Source organism: Salvia splendens, chromosome 5 (assembly GCF_004379255.2).
Source record: "Salvia splendens isolate huo1 chromosome 5, SspV2, whole genome shotgun sequence".
Taxonomy (NCBI): domain Eukaryota; kingdom Viridiplantae; phylum Streptophyta; class Magnoliopsida; order Lamiales; family Lamiaceae; genus Salvia; species Salvia splendens.
The window spans coordinates 18,070,546-18,093,709 of NC_056036.1; the positions used below are offsets into that span (position 1 = coordinate 18,070,546).

Sequence of the window (23,164 nt, forward strand, 5' to 3'; positions counted from 1 at the left end):
TCTAGCATGGAAAAAATTAGCACTAATAGATAGTTTGTTCTGATTTTTTCCTTGCTAGATGATTTTTTCAAATTGCCCCTATTAGAAATGCAGCAATGTGTATATGGCGTGCTGATATGTGTTTGCTTAGAAAATGGGCAACATTTTGCAAGAAAAAATGGTTGATTCCGAGAAGAATTGTACTTGAAGATCATTAAAATATATTCCCCATTTGATAAATATCTTATTGGTGAAAAAGTGGGTATCTTTGAGGCAGATGGTACTGGAACACAAATTTATATATGGAATCTGGATGAATGAGAATCAGATTATAGTTTAAAATGGGAAGCTGGGTTCATTGGCGGCCAGTTAACCCAGCTTCCCATTTTAAACTATAATCTGATCCCCATTCATCCAGATTTCATATATAAATTTGTGTTCCAGTACCATCTACCCCAAATATATCCACTTTTTCACCAATAAGATACTTATCAAATGAGGAATATATTTTAATGATCTTCAAGTACAACTTAGCCGCAACAACGATACATTACAATTTCAAATAAAAAAACATGAAATGGGGGGGGGGAAATAATTGAAAAGGGCTTGAGCTCAACTTAAACTTTCGAAGTTAAACTTTTCAAATTTAAGTTGAGGTGCCTACGTATCCACAATTTTATTGAGGAATCAAAGCCCACGTAGTTCTCTTACCTTGCTTACCTTTTTGGTCGGCTGTGCTCGCCGTTCACCGCCCCCCGTCGACTCATTGCTAATGTTGAGTGCTCTCGCTCTCGCTTCTGACCTCGTCATCGCCATCGGAAGAAAATTCTTCACCATCACTCTCTACACGGAAGTCGAAATCCGGCTCTTGTGCTCTCATGTCCGCCTTTGCCCAATCGTCAAGTAACATAGTGGCTTCCATGTTCTTGGCGGAGAGATTGCTCCTTTTGTCGTCTAGGACACAACCACCGACACTAAAAGCTTGTTCAACGGCGACGGTGGAAGCGGGAACGGCAAATATCTCCTTAGCCATGATGGAGAGTATCGGAAACTCTTTGTCATGTGTTCCCCACCAATTAAGGACGTCAATTTGTTGAGTAGGAGGACCTGCATCTTGAAAAATAGAGCGCGATTCCAAATATATATCTAATTCACTAGTCGCTCTAGTCCTATTGGTTGTAGTACCGTATAGATCTTGCAATTGTGATACTACGTCGGGATCGATCATGATATTGGTAAAATCCCCTCCACCAAAATCAAATGTAGACGGACTAGGAGGAGCACGTACCTGGTGAGCGGTGTTATACCGCATTTCATATTCCGCGTAGAGAGAACGAAGTGCACTATCTAACCTTAGTTTGATTTCATCAACATCCGGAATACTTAGTTCGAAGCATTCTCCTCTTGTCAAGCCCATTTCACGGAGTTGAGAAAAATCCAAAGCGTGCAAACAACCATAGTACATGTCTAAAATTTTATAAACACCATGCAACTTTCACTTTGGATCCAAGCATTTTGCAATCAAAAACACATTTGGAATACGTGAAAAATATTTTAACCATTTTTCAACCATGTAAAATAAAATAGCCTTCAACTCAATGAATTGAGTATTTTTCACACAAGTTTTAAAACCAATTGCCACATACATGCAATGCTCCAAAACGCGCACAGAAGTAGGATAATAAACACCGGATAACTCAACAGTGGCATTTTTGAAAGCGCGGAATAATCGAAATAAATCCATGCTGTGGTCCCAACAAGCGGGTATCAAAATTAAATCAGAAGGAACATGAGGACAACTTCTAAAAAAATCACATAAATACTCAATGTGGTTCAAAGTCGACTCCAACATATCATATGTCGAGTTCCAACGAGTTGAAACATCCAAACGAAAGTTGGTGTACCTGCATTGCTTACTATGACAATATCTCTTCCAAGCTCTACCAATAGGAGCTTTGTTATGAATCAACTTCACAGCAGTTCTAATAGGATCAACATACTTTTGCCACAAATCGATCGCATCTTGAACACACAAATTCAAAATATGGGCAATACATCGCACATGAAAATATTTGCCATCAATAACAGGAGAACATGCACTGATTAGTTCATCTATGCTAGCAGTGTTAGCGCTAGCATTGTCAAAACCAATTGAAAAAAATTTATTGATCAATTGAAATTCATTCAAAACTTGAATGATCAATTGAGCAATTACTTGTGCAGTGTGTGGTGCGGGAAATTCCCGAAATGCAATCAAACGTTTGTTTAAAGTCCAACTGTGATCAACGAAATGCACAGTGATGCCCATATACGAATTTTTACAAAAACAATCAGTCCACACATCAGAACAAATAGAAACTTTATGCCCTAAGTGAATAATAAACGTACCTAACTCGACCGGATGCGCTTTCTCCATGTGACGGGTAAATGTACCGTATCCTCCACCCCTTCGGAATGTGTATACGTTTTCGCAATAGTTGCAATACACATTATAAGTGTTAGGATCGTTACCATCATGTACCTTCTTGAAATGTTTCACCATGATGTTTGAGGTTAAAGACCTTTCAGCTGGTCTAGGAGGTTGAGGAGGTTGTCCACGACCACGACTACCACGCCGACTCCTTGGTGGTGGTGGGGGTGGCATTTCTTGAACCTCTTCTACCTCCTCCCCCTCCTCATCGTCGTCATCATCATCATCGTCTTCATCAACATTCACAGGGGTTGGACTTTGTTGGGAATAGGCACCGCGACCGGGAGCACCACTACCGGTACCAACATAAGCATCGCCTTGGTATTGAGAGCGAGAGAGAGCAATAGCATGTGCCACATCTTGCTCTTCTCGAGCCTACAAAATAATATTTGTATTGTAAATACAAAATAAAATTATGAACAATAATGTAATGTAATTCAAAATTAATTAAATTAGTAGATAATAAATATTAACCTGCCACTCATCCATGTTCATTTGAGAAATTTCATCAATAACGGATCTCCGAGATGGCCTCTTGGCCTTTTCCTTTCCCTTATCAACACGACCTTCTCGGGATGAAGACATATTGCTATGTAGAAATGTAGAAATATGGAATAATATTTTTTTTGTTTTAGCAATTGAGAAAGGAAGACAACTTATAGAACTACGGGAACAAGTATAAGTGTATAACAATGCGTAATAAGAGTAGCACTTGCGTAATTAAATGGAAGCACAATAGCACAAATGAGAAATTGGAGACAAAGAGAGAGAATTGGGAGATTGAAGAGAGAAACTCTTATTAACACAAGAGTGGGGTGAATGTAAATGAGGATAGAGGGGGGTATTTATAGATAAAAATGGGGGAGAAAATGGAAGAATTCGAATTTGAAATTTGAAAAAAAAAATTTTGAATTTTCGGCAAAACCGGCGGTTTTTGGCGGAAAACCGCCGGAACCGCCGGTTTCCGGGACAAAACCGCCGGTTCGGTCAATGAAACCGTCTGCAAAAGCTGCGTCATGTCGCCTCGTTTCTCACGCCGCAACCGGAACCCCCTGAACCGGCGGTTAACCGCCGGTTTTCACGGTTAACCGCCCGTTAACCGCCGGTTCACGACCCAAAAACCGCCGGAACCGGCCGGTTTTTCAGCTGAAAAGCTGCCGCCGGTCTGCCCCATCCACACGCCTTGAAATACGCGCCCGAACCGGCGGTTCCGCCGGTTCCGAACCGTCCGGAACCGTCGGTTCGGTGACGGTTCCGGTTCGAAATATCTTGAACCGGAACCGGACCGCGACCCGAATTCTGACGGTTCCGGTTCGGGAAAATGGCCACGGTTCCGGTTTGGAACCGGAACCGGTGGGCATGTCTAGGTGTATTTAGGGTGTGAATGGTAGGGGGTAAAAACCCATAAAAGGTTGGAAAAGCCACTGTGCGACTCCCACGTTTGGTAGCGCTTGATTTTTTCAGACGACCCGGAACAAAAATGGTGGATTTCGCAGGAATTGATATTAGTTTTGGCGCTTGAGGCATTTCAATATCGGCGAAAATTGGTTAATTTTTTGTCTACTTCTCCGAAAATCGGAATTGGATCTTTATACCTAATTTGCCCTCTCACTTTTCCACCTCAACAAGCACATACCCACAACAGTACACGACCAGCAGGCAGTCATTCGTGGCGGCGAATTCAGCAGGTAAGTCGGTGCTGCTATGAATCCCTCATTTTTTTACCCCCTATGGAGTATAAAAGAACACCATCATCTATAGAATGTACTCATATGAACGAGAGGTGAGCAGTTTTGAAAGAGATAAAATGATACCCAACGGATTTCCCTAGTGTCAGTGGCGGATCCATATATTTGAGATTAGGAGTGCGATATATAGTTAAATCGGCATGCAGATATAACTTTTTTTTTGGTCGTTATCTCAATTTTTTAAGCAACTCACTTCATTGTATATAAAAATAGATGATATTTAAGTGTTATTACTTGAAAGATTTTTACTACAGAGTACTATTTAAATAGAGGTTCTTTTCTAATTGAGAACTTATTTCAGTTGTAAAATAGTTTTTAATATTTAAAATAAAATAAAATGCATCATATAATTTATAGAATTTCAAATATGAACATAATTGAAAACTATAAATAATAAAGATTAGATTCAACTATACATGTTTTTATTGTGTAAAAAATAAATGAAAAAATCAACTAATAAATTATATTACTCTATGTTTAATCGTACATTAGATAGATATTATTAATAATATTAACTGCTTAAATTCAATAATACGTAATAGTAAAAGTTAAACAGTCAATAAATGCAAACAAAAATACAGACTAATAGCAATAAAAACAAAACAGTTAACAAATGAAAGCAAAAATAAAAGACTAAATAGAATAAAAATACGCCTTAACAAATGAAAGTAAAAATAGAAGACTAAATAGCAAAAAAATACACCTATGAGATTTGAACCTGGGTCTTACACTATAAAATAGGAGTATTTTACCACTAGGCTATTCAGCATTTTGGGGGTAGAGTCGTACCCCCTTGTACTTAACTCCGTCCGCCACTGCCTAGTATGCACTGACGGAACCAGCATAGGGCCAAAACCCCCGCCCATTTATACGTATGATAGGAGAGTTGAATCGGTGGTAGGGGAAGGGAGAGGGGCGCAGTTCAAAAAGAAATTAAGGGGAAGTAGAAATGGAAGAGAAGAGGGGGTGCGCAGAGGAGAGAGAAAAAATAGTTTTCTACTACTATTTGCTTGCTGTTAAGGACGATGGAGGGTGTTGGTGTCATTTCCTTCCCAAAAGTAAGGTCATTTTAGTCATCACATACTATAATATAATGTTGGCCTACAACACGTAAATCATACCAAACAATGGAGTAGTTGTATAAGGCCATCCGCAAAGCTGTTTCTTATCCGTCTTTTAACCGTCTCATCTCTTCACTATTCCTGGGTCCCACTGTACTTTTCATCTCATCTCTTAACTAAGAGACAACACTTGCAACCTTCCATCTCTTAACCATCTCATCCCTTAACTATTCATTCAATTTCATTTTTTATTTTTATTTCCAACAAATTCAATTAATAAAAACACACTTCATTAAATAAAATAAAAATACAACTTAAAATTCAAAAAAATAAAAAAAATACAAAATTAAAATCCTAAAAAATAAAAATTACATAATTTAAAATACAATTTTATAGAAATTATAAAAACTACTCTGTCGGCGAATCATCCCCCGAAGGCGATGGCGGTGCACTCAAGCTACCTAGAGGCGGAATACCAATTTGTCTTGCCATATACTCAATTCCGGCAAGATGGGCTTGATATTGAGGAGGCGTCATGCGGGAAGTGTCAGCTATCGTGGCGGTCAAGTACATGGACAATAGGGTGTTCGAGCCCGAGACCAAGCCCGCCTGGCTTGATTCGCCCTGGTCCTTGCGGGCGACGATGCCCGCGAGAGGAGCCCCTTTCATCGGTGGTCGTGCCCTCAACCTCTTGTGAGGCGTTGCCTGACTCGCCCTCACTAGACGAGTATTGGTCACCCGCCGTGTGCTTCGTGCGTTTCGAGCGCGAGCCTATGCTGGACTGGACACCGCCGGCCCACCTCTCAACGTCTTTGACGGCCTCCCAAACATCGACATGTTTGAATTCTTTGTCGTTGTCGTAAAAAAAACCTCGCATAGCCGCTCTCATAATGTCGGCTCCACTGGCTCCGCTTTGGCATTGAGCCGCTTCATTCTTGTAGATGGCGCAAAAAAATTTGACATCTCTGGCGACTCGGTCAAAATGACTGCGGAACATCTTCATGGTGCGGCGGCGGGACCGAGACGGCTTGTTCTCGTTGTAGGCGTCGGTGACCTTTTCCCAAAAACACTTGCGGGTTTGTTGATTCCCGACGATGGGATCGTACGAGACACTGACCCAAGCGTTGAACAGGGTCATCGTGTCCTTGCGGCTATATGGATGACGACCTATATCCTCCTCCTCCTCAGCCGCCTCCTCCTCTTCCTCCACGGCATCGAATGTTCGACCCCTAGAGCTTCCACCGCCTCGTCCTCCTTCCGGATTGGGTTCATCCGGAAAATCCTCCCTAATTTGGGATAATCCCTGCGATTTCCCATACCTCGGGGCGGAGGGACGAGAGTATGCATCACATCAAAATATGGTGGTTGGTACGCCGCCGGCGTCGACGAGCCTTGGGTGCCCGGCATCGACGAACCGGAACCGGCAGCACCCAAGACATTGTACATGCCTCCCAGTCGCCAAACGTGTTCAAGTCATATCCGCCGGAGCCGCCCTCGTTTCCGTCGCCGGCTTGTTTCCGTCGCCGGACATTTTGAGATTAAAATTGAAGAGGTGAGATGAAAATTGGAGAGGTGAGAGAGATGATTTGAGAAGAATAGATGTGTGTTTATGTGTATAATGAGGATGAAAGAGGAGTATTTATAAAGTAAAAAAAGGAAAAAAAAATACCGTTGAAAACGGTAAAAAACGGTAACATTACCGTTTAAATTTTTTTTTAATTAAAATCAAATTTTAAAAAAAATAATTTATTGCGTCAGTGTGACGATTCCCACTCGCGGGCCGGCGAGTGGGCGTCGCGCCTAGCGCCACGTGGCACTGGCGCGTGGCGAGCTGTCGCTCCAGACGTCACTCCGGGACGAGACACCCGCCGAGACGAGACCGAGACGTATCCCTGCAACGCCGTCTCGCTGCCGTCTCGTCTCTCCGAGACGAGATAGAGACAGCAACGAGACGCGTTGCGGATACCCTAAGCATCTTTTACCAAACAACAATTTACAAAGAATTGCTATCCCTGACCCTAATCATGGGGAAAACGTGTTATTGTAAACTAAATAAAACCTTTTCAGTGAACCAGTCACACCCTTAGTTTCCATAATGCACATGATTATTGATAATACTTGTCAAAAAAACTATTAGTTGGTCACACCAAATCATATTGCCAACTTGGTATGTCAAGACCATGGAATATTTTCTCATTAAGGTTGACCATTTTCAAATTTGTCACCGAGAAATTCATCCACTCTATGGTATCTTCATGTATCAAATTTTCGTCACGGGCAGCCAATATATTTACGATGAGCAAAAATAATTCTCAGACCATCCAGAAATGTAGTCGGAAGTATTCATCTCCTCACCGTAGTTGCTCGAAAAAATAATCTCGAATGAGCCTTTGGGCGGCTTCTTCCCGTCCACGAAGGATGTAGCGGCGACTTCTTCTGCAGGAGGAGGAGCAGTAAGGTTCTCGTAATACCCTTTACTACGTTGCTCGACTAAAGCAATCAACCGAGCTATTTAGTACATCGCCGGTCATACTTAAATTGAGAATGTAAATTAGAGAGAAATGAGTGGGAGAATATTTTTGGTGAGGAAAAAATATGTGAAGAATGCAGTATTTATACATGATTTTGGAATAAATTAGATGATAAAATAAATGAAAAATACTAAAAGAAAAACCAGTAATTATATTTGGGGAAGTGGGATAGTTTTATAAAATACTGTATATATTAATAAATAAATAATTATCAAATGACTATAACGGATGCCCACTCGCGCCACGTAAAACATGCCAGTATCTTGCTGGCCAGCCTCCCTCCTCCTCGCCGCGCGACACCCGCTGGGTGGAGACGCTTGCAACGCGTCACACTGTCTCCCCCGCATCCCGTCTCGCCGAGACGAGACTTGTACTTTTTTTTCTCGACCGTTGCAGATACTCTAAAGTTTGCCACATTTATGAATTAGGAATTATTATGCGAGATGGCAATGAATAAACAAATTCCTATTTCAATAGATAAATTTCGGATAGAGAGGATATGATGCCAAGATACATGAAATCCTTTATGGGCTTGTGATTGGCTGGGCATTGCACTTGAACTCCCACCAGCCACATTTTTTCACAGACAACCTTCACCACTCATCTCTCCACTCTCTCTCTCTCTCTCTCTTCACATAAAAGCAACCTCCAACTTCAGCTCCAAGCACAGACAAAAATAATCTCAAAGAAATGGCATCAATGGCTAGCTCCACAACCATTGTGAAAGCAACCCCATTCTTGGGCCAAACCAAGAATGCCAATCCTCTTAGAGATGTTATCTCAATGGGCAATGCCAAATACACCATGGTATTAATCACAACAACACACATTATGTTAAAAATTATGCATTTTGTTTGTTGCTAATGATGATATGATTGTGTCAACAGGGTAATGACTTGTGGTACGGACCGGACCGTGTTAAGTACTTGGGACCCTTCTCGGCTCAGACTCCTTCCTACCTCAACGGAGAATTCCCTGGTGACTACGGATGGGACACGGCTGGTTTGTCCGCCGATCCCGAGGCCTTTGCCAAGAACAGGGCGCTTGAGGTAGTCTTCACCCATCACACAATCTTTACTTACCCCTTTCGTTTCATAAAAATAGAAATTCTTTCCTTTTAGATGCGTTATTTGAAAGCAGAAACTTTCCATTTTAGGAAATAGACCCCACGATCCACTAACGCTAATTCCATAACTTTTTCTATTTCTCTCTCTTACTTTACTAATTTTGCATTAAAATTTATGTTGTTTCCAAACTTAATCTTGAGAAACCAATGCTAAAGGTTATTCATGGAAGATGGGCCATGCTTGGAGCTCTAGGATGCATCACACCGGAGGTTCTTCAAAGATGGGTGAGTGTGGACTTCAAGGAGCCAGTGTGGTTCAAGGCCGGTGCACAAATCTTCTCCGAGGGCGGGCTAGACTATTTAGGCAACCCGAATCTGGTCCATGCTCAGAGCATTCTGGCTGTTCTTGGGTTCCAGGTTGTACTCATGGGACTCGTCGAGGGGTTCAGAATCAACGGCCTTGACGGAGTCGGAGAGGGCAACGACCTCTACCCGGGCGGCCAGTACTTCGACCCGCTAGGCCTGGCCGACGACCCAGTCACCTTTGCCGAGCTGAAGGTCAAGGAGATCAAGAACGGAAGGCTAGCCATGTTCTCCATGTTCGGATTCTTCGTGCAAGCTATTGTCACCGGAAAAGGACCTCTTGAGAACCTTCTGGATCATCTCGACAACCCTGTTGCTAACAATGCTTGGGTCTACGCCACCAAATTTGTCCCAGGATCATAATCAAGCATATAATGTATAGATATAATGTTGTACATTAATATGTATTTCAGTGCATCAATGTTTAGTTCTATTCCATTATTTCAACATAAGGAGAAAGTAAACATGAATTAAATTGCTAATACTATACAAGAATAGAAGAGAGAGAATTAGACTTACAATGCAACAGCAAAATTGGATATATATATATACAGATTCATGGGTGCTTCATCTCTTACTTTTCCTCCCCCACCATTTCATTCTGTGTTTCTCTGCTTCAATTCTCCCCAGCTTGTGCACTTTCACCTTCGCTTCCTTCAACCTCGCCTTGTAGTCCTTCTTCCATGCTTCGAACCTGTCTCTCAGCCTCCGGAACTCCTCTATCGTGTGTATAGGAGACTGGTCTGACTTGACCTCCACAACTGCATCATTGAAAGCACGGCTTCTCTCCTCGAACTCTTGGGTGAGATGGCTCACAGGGTTCAGGCTTGCATTCGTGTCTCGAGAAGGCAACTCATCAACGCCATTGTTGGCGCGTCTGACTGGGGAGCTATCACCCGGCGTGTGAGTTCTAGATGTGTCCTCGGATTCATAAAATTGAGGCGACTGCGCTCCGTCGAGCCTTCTTGCTGGCTTTGTAGCATTTTCAGCAATAAGACTCTTCTTGGCTGCAGCCAAGCTCATCTGCCAAGAAATAATACAGGCTTATCAATTTCGATTGATTGATAAACAAGCCCAACCCAGTGATAGCTCGTTTGACTCTGGAATCATTCAAATACTCATTTATATACTTAATATCGCCCCAAAATACACAGGCCCTGTATACTAAATACAACCTTCATTTCCCGTTGCTTCATTAGGACTAATAGTTTTTTCCGTTTGAACCAAAAGAATATTCTCTCAACCAATCTACTTGTAAATAACTTGGTAAACAAACTCACTTGTAGAGATGTTATTTGCTTTTGCCACATCTCCTCCATGGATTTCATCTTGGATTCATATTCAGACCATCGCGCTTCATATTGCACCACCTGCTCTCTTAAAGCCATATTTTCTGTTTCCTTCTGTCCAACTGTCGCTTCTGCCACCAACACACGCTTCCGTAGCTCTTCAACAACCGTCGATAGCTCTTCAACATATGACTGTTTAGAGTTCCGGAGGTGATTATATTGTTTACGGGCCAGCCATCCACGAACAACTGCACAAGCCAATTAACTGTATTAGGAGGGCACCAGATTGTAACTCATCAGCTATTCCTAAAACAGAAGTTTACCAGACTGTATTTGCGCAACTGCCGTAAACTGCTCATCTGACCCCCCACGGATAACCTGCTTTTGGGACCCGAGTAACGCACCATACTCCTTTCTAGCAATTTCACCGCGAATATCTGCATACATTTAATAATCACCAAGTGCACAAGTAAGATGATGATTCAATAAATTGGTGGAGCTAGCTGTTAAGAAAATAGAGAGAAGAACATTTGATTGCCTTACATGATTGCAATGTCACTACTTGTTCCTTGAGTTTATGGAAATCCTGGCAAGCGTGCTGACCAATGAAACACTTCTGCACCTCAAGAGTACCTTGGACAACTTGTTTTCTAACATCTTCCAAGACATCAATCTGTTTATCAGGAAATATAATACAAAAAGATGTTCAGGTTCGAGAAGCAATGCACACAAATGCTGTGTTGTCGATGTAATACTGAAGACAAACAACCAATGAAGTGCTTTAGAAAATCAACTGATACTAAAAGCACAGACAAAATCACCTGACTTTTTCGAAAGTATAACTTTGTATAACCAACTTGGTACATCTCTGGCACGATCCCAAACTTCTGCAGAATGGCAATTGACAAACTTAACGGATCTTGACAATCCTTAGTTTCCCCGAGTAGGGAAACGTACCTGAAATTCACACCAGCATGTCTTCAAAACACCAGACAGTAATCACAGAGTGAATGGATATTAAGATTCGATGCTTCACCTCTGTGTAAACTCTTGATGACTAATCCGCACCGGATACCCAGACTTAGAAATCCTGACAACTTGCAGAATCCCACAGCTACGAAGCTGCTCCAGGGCAATGTCTTTTTCAAATGCACCAGGAATCTGCTTATTATTTGGTCTTATGCAACGAATAAAATGTTGTTTTGTGCTGTCTAGATGTTGTATTAATTTGAACAGCTTCCCCTGCAGTAGTGTGCAAAAGTAACAACAAATTTAGCAGAGCATATATGGTGAGAAGTTCTTGTTTCTAATTAGTACAAATATAAGAGAACATATTAAACTAAAAACCACTGTTTTAACAAAAGGCAAAACATCATGCTTTGATAGAATAATATCAATTTCTTCTAGAAGACTGAAAGAACAAGCCTTATCACCTTGAATTTAGTGGCAACACTTTGCTTCCTACACACTGACATCCCTGACTGTGCCGATGCACTACCCCGATTCTTGGATTGCTTAAGTAGAGCAGCAAAAGATTGAGGAAGTCGACCAGTGCAGGATGAGAGTAGCTCAATAATTTCAGAATGTATAGGATCCTGATTCTTTTCCAAGAACTTTCCCGTCTCATAAAGAACCTATGGTACAAAGTTCACATCAATATAATTAAACCAAAACTAACTTTATTTAACATAAATGTAACAATTTCTATATTCAGAATCAAGTGGCATGTGTAATATATCAGCCAGAGTTTTCTGTCACTATGACAAGGATATTCTAATCATAAGTAACAAAGACACCCGCATTATGGTCTCAAACAATTGTGTATAACTAGCACAACTAGCATGTATGGATCAACCTTCCATTGTTGCAGTTGATCAATAAATGTCTGCCACCAATACAAAAAGTCTTAACGGATTTCTCATAATTATATTCGGCAGAATCAAATGGTACAAATTGACAGTTTCTATCATACATGAACACTATTTGTGGCTCCAAATCTACTATTAATTGATTACTAACATAGTAAGATCGATGATATGGACAGGTACTACGGCAGAACAACAACAGTCAAATTCTAAATCTACTTGAGGTTCACTTGCTCTAGCTAAATTATTGGCTGTGTACAGACATTCCTCAAAAGTACAATGACAAGTAAACTAACCTCCCCGGCATGATGTCGAATGCTGAATGTTCCACCTCTTTCTCCTTTAAACCAACGGTTAGTACTGAAGTGATGCTTGAGTTTAGCGGCAAATGCTAAATCTGTAGCTTTGGGAAGATTTGATAATTCATCCAATATAGATATGAATCCAATAGGTGTCTGTTCAAGCACACCATTGTAAACATAAGAGTAAGTAGACACAAAATTTGTTAAATACTATGAGTAGTAGATTATACTCCTATATTTAACAAATACAGGTAAAAGTCAGATATAGTAACAATTAGCAGATGAGAAAAAGAGTAGGGTGCAGGATTAACATTTAGGTTAATGTGTTAGTGATTAACAGAAATTTGGCTTTAGAACTCTGAGTACCTTCTCAAAAAGATCCACACAATCTTGGTTGTCTTCAAAATCTACCCTTTTCCAGTCAATTCCATCTAACTCATACTCCTGTAAGTGTAAATATGTTTCACCAGCATCATTAACAAAATTCCAAAATCAAATGGGTTCTGCTAAAATATTTAATGCACATTAGCAATCAAAACTTATTTATCATTTAGATAATTAAGGCAGAAGAATTTACTTATAGATTCACAAATTCTAATCCTTGCAGGCTCTATTTTGTATGAAGTACTTTTATCTATGATGCTTACTTCTTGCTCAAGTTTGAAGAGATGTTTATTGAAATGCTGCTGGAGCCGCTCGTCAGCATAATTGATGCAAAACTGTTCAAAGCTATTCTTCTGGTGCAAAAAAGCAATCAACACTCCAAGTAAGATTATTTAAAGTGGGTTAGTAAAAACAAATTATTTAAAGTGGTACATATTGCACCATAGTATATGTTGAGGAAACTATCAGCCATTGTATACCTTATGTGACTCAAATCCATACATATCAAGAATGTTTATTGAACGCCCCATATTATCTTTCCCCATGGAAAGTGACAGGTTCATCTGCTCCACAAGCCAGTCGAACAAGCTCACATAAATAAACATTGCTAATGCATCTCTTGTGTCAATTGCCTAAATATGAGGGAAATTTAACATATCATACGTGTGATGGTTTTGCGATCAAATCATCATGTAAAATATGCAAGTAATTATTGATCTTCGAAATTATGAACCTGTTCAAGTGTCAGAGATTTGGTGACCTCATCCTTTCCAGCTCGTACCCTCCGGGTTGACATTGTAAGTATCAGGTCTTGCTCACTACAGCCCATCAAGCCAGCAGCATTTGTAACAGCTGTAGATAGGGAAATTAATTCAGATTGTTAAGTAAAACGATAATCATAAACCTTATCTTGATGTTGTAGAATGTCTTTTGCATCTAGGTGCACCCCTAGCTTTTTACTCACTACATATATGGGAAAATATATAACAAAAACCAAAGTTTTGAAAAGATGGTGACTAATAAAAGAGGATTAGGCAAATGAATTAGAATATGCAGATACCTTCATCAGAAACAACCTCGATGTGATTTTGATTGTCAGTTACAAGAAATGATATGTTTCCTAGCCACAAAACTGCAGCAAGCATCTCGAAGGCATGTTCTTGGTCTTCTTTACATATTCTGATAGAATCTAAGGCTCCCTAAGGAGAGAAAACATATGCCAGAATTAATAAATTTTTACAGATAATGAATATACATCACATATGCAAGCAAGACCAGTCATTTACCATAAGATGATGAAACTTCTGTGCATCATCAATGTTGGGAATCTGCAAACATTCACTCTGATTGAGATATTTGTATTCAGAAGCACTTCTTAGCCTCAGCCTACCTGAAAAAATAACCATGGCTTGCGGTCATAATATTTCCAGAAAACCTATAAATGTGTTCTAGGCAATAAATGATTTTTTTATTCAAGAAAAAGTGCAATGAGTTGTGCATCATCAAGTCCAAAAATATTTGTACTTTTCTCGTAGGAGAGGAAGTAACAGATACAGGTCGAAAACTGAAGTTTGGGGAAAAGCCGAGTACAAACCTCGGAGACTAGAAGGCACACCAGAACAGAGCTGATAAAAAATGTGATAGGACCGCTCTCCTTCGGACAACTGAACAACTCTTGACTGGTCCAACCAACATGGAATAATGTCAATTCCAGTCCATTGTAAATATGCAGACTAGGGAACAAACTCACTGATTTTGATACGCATACTGACCTTTTCAAGGAGGACTGTTCAGAATCGAGGAATTTGACATTGGACATGCACAAAATAGAAAGCCACATCAGAAAAAAAATATGACTAAAGATGCACAAAAGTAATATCTTTTCAACGTTCAACTCGATCATTAAAAGCATGCTTACAGGTCTGTATTTTAGCACCACATATTTTCCCAGCAGCATTGAAGTTCATTTCAATTAATTTTCCCTGCACGGATATGGGGTGTTACCAGACAAGGTCTCCCTACATTGATTGCAAAACACTAGCACGTGAACCCCTTCAAGTAGTAGGAGAGAAATTCGGAGAGAACTCACAAATCGGCTGGAGTTGTTGTTCCTGGTTGTTTTGGCATTACCAAAAGCCTCCAGTATACAGCTTGTTTGCACGACTTTAGATTCTATTCCACCATTACCTCCACCAAGAGCTGCCAAATACTGCATTGCAATCTTAGCCGTCTCAGTCTTTCCAGCGCCACTTTCTCCACTATAAAGTTAATCAAACAAAAACTATTAGAAACAAAGCTACAGCATGGAGCAAGCAAAGGAAGAAGATCGTTACAAACACTGCAGCTAACCTGATAACTATAGACTGGTTTACTTCATCTGCAAATATAAAAAAATTAGCAAAACGGAAAGTGAACATTAGCAACTTGCCAAACCAATATGTTAACAAGGCAAGCATTTTTCTCGAGTATTTTAGGTACTATATAGCACCTGCTCTCATTGCATTGTATGCTGCATCAGCAATAGCATAAACATGAGGACTGTCCAAAAGCTTCTTTCTGTAAGCAGTAACTATATCATCCCCATATAGGTGGACATTTTTAAACGGATTGACTGATAGTAATACAGGGCCTGCCTTACTCTACGTAAAGCAAAGACAAGAAAATTGTTTAGGTTAGAGTTAGAGGCAATCGTTATAAACAAATAAAACGAAAAGGATTTCAAATAGAGAATTACATATATACTATCTTGTGAATATCTACACTGAAGATTGTGGAGAACAGAAGGCTCGTTCAAATAACTTAGTTGTGCAAGATCATCAACTTCGTCAAGTATTCGCGGATTGGCTGGTAGAACGTCTTGGGTGGGAACTGTCACAGCCTGTAGTAGTAATGCAGTGAGTGAAATATTCTGGTCAAATGCAACAAAAGCAGTGAAGAGATGAGAAATCAAATGAACTAACACTTCCGTCCGTTAGCAGAACCAAAGCTTTCTCCCCTGAGTTTGATTTTATTTGCCCTGATTCCCAGAGGTCATCATGTCGCCGACACCAAACACGAAGTTTCTAAAATCATACATCACCACTAACAATGAGTAGCTGAGAGGAAAATTCGATTTGTAAACTCAAAAAAAGCCAAACATTTGGGCAAGATAAAAATGCCAAACATTTTGGTCATGTGTCCCACTATTCTATTTGATATGGTGTATAGACTATACGGAGCCAAAGAAACCAGACACGGGAAAAGTTGCATTTCAATGTAATATAGCTAAGCTCGCAGGTAAGAAAATAGATTAAAACTCTGACTCGTCTTAGATAACCGCCTAGCACCAAGTCCATAAAGAATCCAAATCTTACCAAATTATGCCATGAAAATAGTCACCAGCAAGCATCAAGATGAAATTCAAGCATGCCAATACAATTGTAAAATAAAGAAGTCTAAGAATATAATCAAAACATCTGTATATTTGTTGCATCATTTAAAACCCAAAGTCTTCAATTTCCATTTGCATTAAAGAATATCTGCAACCATATACAAATTGGATCAAAATCGTATACCTTTTTTATGGGACGCCCTTTGGCGTCATCCGCCGCCGTCCGGACAGATCCTGGTGCCACGTGTCCGAGTTTTCCATTGCATTTCTCCCCATCTTCCACTTCCATTTCTTCTTTACTCGTAGGCAACGGCCTCTTGGCCGACGGAAGCCGAGCACGAGACGTCGGCTTTGGCCTGGGAGGCAGCGGCGGCGGCAAGTCCCTCGGCGTCTGGGTCTCTTCTTCTCGCCGGAGAGAGTCCAGCATTTCCTCCAATGAGCTCCGCGCTGTCGATAAAGACAGCATTTTTCCTTGTCTCGCAAAAACCCCACACTCGCAAAAACATTCACTGCCGAGATTGCATTGCTCTAAAAAAGTTCGAATTCGATCCCATCTTCAGGTGGAAAAAACTGGAAGTCATGAAACCACCAAATCAAAGTCGAAAGCAAAAGCAAAGGCAGTCCGCAACCGACAAGCTTCCCGCATAAAATTAACACACACACAATTCGTTGTTTCCGTGAAAGCGAAGTCTAATGAAGATGCTTCCAATTTGTAGAAGAACGAGAAACCGAGTTGTAATTATCTGAAATTTGATACATTCAGGAATTAGATTTAAGGATTGCCTGACTGACAGTTGAAGTTTGGTAATGTAATAAGAGCATCCACGATGGGACAGACTTCTCAAAAACCCCTCCTATCACGTCATAAGGACATCTCATTGCACTGTTACGTTATAAGGACGTCCCACTACAAAATGATGGACATCCTCAAAGACATCCCGACGGACATCCACAAAAAATAATAAAAAATCGGGACGTCCGCCGTGTCAACGCAATGACGTACGTCCCAGAAAGCCGCGGAACTCCGGTGTCCACAGCGAACATCCTTATCCGTATGCATGCTGCCTAATGGGGGACGTCCCGCGCGGACGTTCGGTACGTCGGTCCGAAGTCCGTCGGACATCCGCGCTCAAAGAATAAAATGAGTTTGAAATTTAAATTTAGTTAGAAAATAAAATAATTGTCAGAAATGAACTGTTAGTGGATGGGGCCCACAATGGTTCCTACACATCACGCGCCAGTATTTAGATGACGATTTAGACATTTCAAGGTTTGGTTTTTAGTTATTCGTTGAAGTCTATCTATCTAAATTTGATCATACCCTAAAAATTCAATAATTGACTTTTTTGTATCTCGCATATTTAGGTTTGGAGGGACGTTATAATATTTTCAAATTTCGAATTTATACATGCGCTCTCAACATTATTAAATATTGTTGATATGATTTTCATTTTACTCCCTCCGTCCCTCTTTAGGAATTCCATTTGGAGCGCACGGATTTTTAAAAATGTAAAGAAAAATTAGTGAAAAAATATAATGGAATTTGAGTCCTATTTTTATTTATTAATTTTATAATAATATAATGTGAGTGGAAAAATGTTAGTGGAATGTGTGGCCTATTACCATTTATGAAATATTTCAATCGGGACTCCTAAAACGGGACATTAAAAAATGATAAACTATGACTGATAAAGTGGGGCGATGTATTTGTTTACACTATTGTTTTTCTCATGGCATAATTTCACGTGATTGATACCATAAAAATTTGTGGACTTCATCATGAATTTGACAAGTTTAGTGCTAGTATTCATTTATTTATTTGTTTATTTATTTATTGAGGGATATTTATAGTATTTATTATATTTAATAATGGATATATTATGAACCTTTTTATTAAAAGCATCATTTATGCACATTAATTTATCCATTAAATTGGCCGAACTATATGTATTAAGGGGTTCACGGTTCACGGTTCACGGTTCACCTACCCATGACATTTGCTCCGAGAAATATTATTCCTAAAAATCATGCCTATTAACATAGAGAGACAATTTCTTGAATTAATGTGGAAATAAAAACGTGAAGGGCTTCGGATACGACAACCTTTCTATATAGAGGCTAAAAATTAGTTAAGGTATATGCCCACTCTTTTCTTCTCTCTTATTTTTATAGTACCATGTTTTTAAAGAGAAAAATTAGCAAAGTTAATTTCCAAATTTGATTTTTAAAAATGGCTGGTGCACAAATGATAGAATTCCATGTGACAAGCGTTATCATTGTATTGAATTTAACTTTATAGGTGATTCACAAATACTACTAAGATTTGGTTCAGTCCAATCATATTCAAACAATATTCCTAATATGCAAGCATTACTTAGTTTATATTTATATCAAGAGTATTTCGAGTATTTTTGTCTGCACTCTGAAAATGATATTGTACTACATGAATATAACAAATGATTTTCTTTTTGTTTACTAAGTACTATCATATACTCCAATATGCCATGACAACATATTATGTTGAAGATGGTAAATACTTTTCGGACAAGATTACGACACACTGTAAAACAAAATATCATCATAAATTTTTTTTTGGGACAAAATACCATCACAATTTTCAATTAACATTGCCATTTATTATTAATTATGTGAATTAACAAGTCTTTGCTTCAATTTTAGTTCGCTACTCAAAAACAAAAATCTATGACTAAAGTTTGTCGCCTACTTTCAATTATTATTACTTTTCGTCCACTATCTTTTTTGACAATCATTCATCTTTTCATAAAAAGAAAAAAAAAGGAAATTAACATTAATTAAATATGGATAACGTCAATTAACCTCCATTTTTAATAATACTTTCCAAGGCAAAGTTTGACTTAATATTGAGTACTAATATTTCCCTTCTTGCATGTACTAGACAATCGCCGTACAAATGTCGAAAATATTTGAGGGAACTATAAATATAGACCATGTTTGCTGTCATTATCCTATAAGGGAATGCGATTTAATTTCCATGATTTTGAATCATAGTAAAAAAATTGTTATTCTTTTTCCCATTTTAGATTTTTACATATTTAAATATTTAATTTTCTACATTATTCTCTTTCTTGGTTTACTATTTTTTCACTTTAACTATTTATTATCATTTTTATAAAATGAGTGCAGAAAGGTCAACGGCACTCCTAATGTGGGACGGAGAGAGTATTATTTTATACAACTATTAATATTACTCCTCTTATTTATTTATTTATTTATTTATTTTTAATATAATTTAAAATTATAAACCATGCTTAATTATAATAATAATAATTATAGTTATAATTAAATTTAATATTTTTATTATTAATTATAACTACTAATTTACTAAATAATTATAATATTATTTAAATAATAAATCATACAATATTAAATAATTATTTGAGTATTTATTATAATTAATAACTAAAAGAAATTTTAAAATTATGAATAATATTCAATTATGATACCATTAAATAACTAATTATAATAGTAATAGTATGTTATTATTATATTATTTATTATTACGATATTATAAATTATAACATGTTAAAAAATCTTAATCTAATTATTTAAATTAGGTTTATAATAAAAAAATATAATAATGAATTATTATTATTATTATATTTTTAATTAATAATTTATTAAAAATCTTTTTATAACTTAAAAGTTATTGATTATATGATTATTATTAATTATTTTATTAATGAAAAGTTATTTACTAGTCCATATTTTTAGTTTAGTACTTAAATAATATACTATAAATTTTAAAATCTTGATAATTTTTTCAAGTCGTTAGGAATCATAATCCAATGATTCATTTTCACATCCTACCAACTTTACTTTCCTGTAAAACAAATGGTCATTGTTCTTTAACAATTGAATGTTAATCTCTTCGATCTTTAATAAATTCTAATATCATTACTATATAATTCCTGAATATAGGGGTAATCATATTTTGAGGTGTTTCTACATTTTTTTAGGATATTTTTAGCATTTTTGAATTCAGGTGCAAAATTATGCATTGGTTATATTATTCAGAAGGTATCTGAAATGATGTTAAACACTCCATCAAATTCTTTCTTTGTTATTTTGATGCTAATATTTATCAGGTACTGCAAATGTGTAAATGTAATGATGTAGGTGTCGTTTATGCAGTTCACTATATTATTTTCAAGATTATATTATACCTGTTCTATAATTTGAAAATGAGATAGATAAGAGAGTGGCCCTTGGCAATTGAAGAGAGAAGAAGGTGGAGAGTGACAGCAAAATTTTAAAATGATTGGCCCCATCAATTGAGTGCCTTAAACCTAATCCGGGCTACTACAATTATTTATCTATTTGTTTGTTTGTTTGTTTGTTAGTTTATTTCTATTTTGTTTGTTCTGCTGCATTTTCTCTATTTGGTGTTTATATCCTTGCCACTATCGACAAATATCAATTAATTTTCATTAAACTTGTCTTTGCCTTTTGATTTTGAGCTTACCATCTGCCAAGCTGTGCCTTTTGTCATTTCCCCATTCTCACCCTCACCTAATCTTATTAAAGGGCTTGCTTTTATTCATTTAATTTTCTCTAATTTATACTCCAAGTGATTCACATCTGCACCATGATATTTCAGATACACATGTTGGTACATATTTGGATCCATGATGTACTAAATAACTTCCAATTATACTTTATAAATTCTAATTGTATATTAATTTTTGAACTTGAACTATGGATTAATAATTTTAATCCAACATTGATAAATTCTAGTACTAATTAGGATAAATGCACCATGCATTTGGATGCACACAAGTTTTTTGCCAAATAAACCATGCTTAACCTTAGAAATTTAGCTATGCTACTTGGATAAAATATATCAACTGTGTGAGGCAAATATTATAGTACTATGTTTTTTCATGTATACATTTGAGCCACCAACTTTGGCATGACAAAAATGATGATTTTAACTCTCCTATAGGTCATGAAAGTAAAATAATGAGCCATAGTTAGACAAACTTGGTCCAATAAATATATGTGCAGAATGACTTAATAAATTGGGGTGAGGACTAATGTTAAAACACATCCGGTCCAACAATAAGTTTTAAAAGGAAGGTCAACCATGCACAAATTTTTTTAAATATTTTACCCTTCGGCTTTGGATATGATAATTAACTAACAAAAAAGGTGAAAGAGCAGGTTTGTGTCAGGTGTCATGTCGAGCACATGATGTATCCTACTGATCAGGATGGAACCCCAGCTATGCCTGAACCTGGTATCAATAATTCCTCAACCCACTTCAACTGACTAGTATAGTGGACGTAAGGGTCGAATCCCACAGAGATGAATGCGCTTTGGGAATTGTGGTGAAATTCTGGAAAGGGTTGGTTAGTTACCACGCTTTGGGTTGAGACTTTATCTAGGCTGGAATTTAAGATGTTACTCTACTGACTAGGAGGCGGGGAGAAAGATGATTGACAAGTAGCTGTGTACGTGGAAAGTGGGGAGCATAGGGTTCAGGAAATATATGGAAAGTACGAGTTTACTATAAAAGGCTAAACGGAATATCGGAGGAAAAGAGGTAGTTAGGTGACTAGGCCTACAGATCTAAAAAGTAAAGAAAAGTAAAGGACAAAAGCAAAAGTAGCTAAAAAGTAAAAGTGGTCCCAAATTTGGATGTGGACATTGTCTTCTCCAACAAGTATGAACACAAATCAAACAACTCAGATTCCATGAACGATAAATGCAGAATAACAACTTCACAAGAACAGATCTAATAATTAAAACTCCAAATCAAAAGATTAAACTAACGAAACTGAAATTATGCTTACTGGGTGACATGCAAGGTGGTAGAAATCACGTAAACTAGTCTTCCACACTTAACCATTTCAGATCTAAAATCTAACGGCTATCTAGACTTGCAAACTCGGGCAGATTAACTACAGAAATGAAAACATGCGATTCAACACTGGAAATTACCGTAACTACTGGATTTAAGCTATCTAGGCAGAAAAGAACGAGATCAACAAGAACCGAAGCACAAAAACAACTTCATATCAAAGAAACGTTTCGATCACAACTAAGACTGCAAAGTAAGCAAATATTGAAAGTGCAACAAATCAAACGTAAGAAAACAAAGTGCGATTAACTAAGAAAGTAAATAAAGATTGTTTGCCACTCCGGGCGATGAAACTGTTAACACTACGAAACACGCTGATTGGAACGAAAGGATGTGGAACTCCGGCGAACTGATGAGCTTCAGGTGACCATGACTGTCGGCGAGGAACGAGAATATGAAGGATAATGCTGAAGGATTGATCTATCGAAGAGAGATTGCTAACTAAGTGTAGGAGTGGATGAACTCGTCAATGATGATTCTCTCTCCAAGTGGCTTCCTTTTATAGGGAGGCCTCCCTTGATTTTTAGGGTAGACTTCAAACATGAAATGACTTTTTTGCCTCCTTGCTTGCGGCTGATCTTCCCAGCTATCATTCTTCTCCATCTCGAGCCTTTTTGGCATGCATACTGGTCAGGATAGAAACATCCTGACGCCCTTCTCACCTGAATTCTCCTAACATTCCCATACTGGCTAGAACACTTCCCTGCACACTTTAGCAACTGTTTTACAGATATTTTCCAATTATGCACATTATACTGACCAGTAACCAAGGCCTAGAATACGACTTATCAAACTGCTCACACTTACCACATGCTTGTCCTCAAGCGTGAAGAA

At 38.1% G+C, this 23,164-nt stretch overlaps 2 protein-coding genes across 3 annotated transcripts; one reads left to right on the forward strand and one right to left on the reverse strand.

The window, feature by feature from the left end:
• The first annotated feature begins 8,412 nt into the window (after positions 1–8,412).
• On the forward strand, positions 8,413–9,651 carry LOC121804930 (chlorophyll a-b binding protein 13, chloroplastic). The gene is made up of 3 exons (XM_042204650.1): positions 8,413–8,596; positions 8,677–8,838; positions 9,072–9,651. Exons 1-3 carry the CDS (start codon positions 8,480–8,482, stop codon positions 9,579–9,581), a joined length of 789 nt encoding a protein of 262 aa, XP_042060584.1. The 5' UTR covers positions 8,413–8,479; the 3' UTR covers positions 9,582–9,651.
• On the reverse strand, positions 9,584–17,216 carry LOC121804928 (myosin-2-like). Of its 2 annotated transcripts, none has more exons than XM_042204647.1 (23): positions 16,613–17,216; positions 16,019–16,120; positions 15,793–15,936; positions 15,547–15,697; positions 15,408–15,435; positions 15,148–15,316; positions 14,977–15,040; positions 14,831–14,844; positions 14,653–14,737; positions 14,345–14,448; positions 14,119–14,257; positions 13,792–13,910; positions 13,538–13,621; positions 13,322–13,411; positions 13,041–13,118; positions 12,669–12,827; positions 11,941–12,141; positions 11,544–11,749; positions 11,329–11,464; positions 11,051–11,180; positions 10,831–10,944; positions 10,499–10,755; positions 9,584–10,241 (listed from the first exon to the last, which is right to left on the reverse strand). In XM_042204647.1, the coding sequence occupies exons 1-23, from the start codon at positions 16,892–16,894 to the stop codon at positions 9,786–9,788; spliced, it is 3,312 nt and encodes a 1,103-aa protein (XP_042060581.1). In that variant the 5' UTR covers positions 16,895–17,216; the 3' UTR covers positions 9,584–9,785. The 2 variants fall into 2 exon arrangements, with proteins under 2 accessions (XP_042060581.1, XP_042060580.1); XM_042204646.1 differs by having other exon boundaries at positions 13,538–13,690.
• Positions 17,217–23,164: the final 5,948 nt, after the last annotated feature.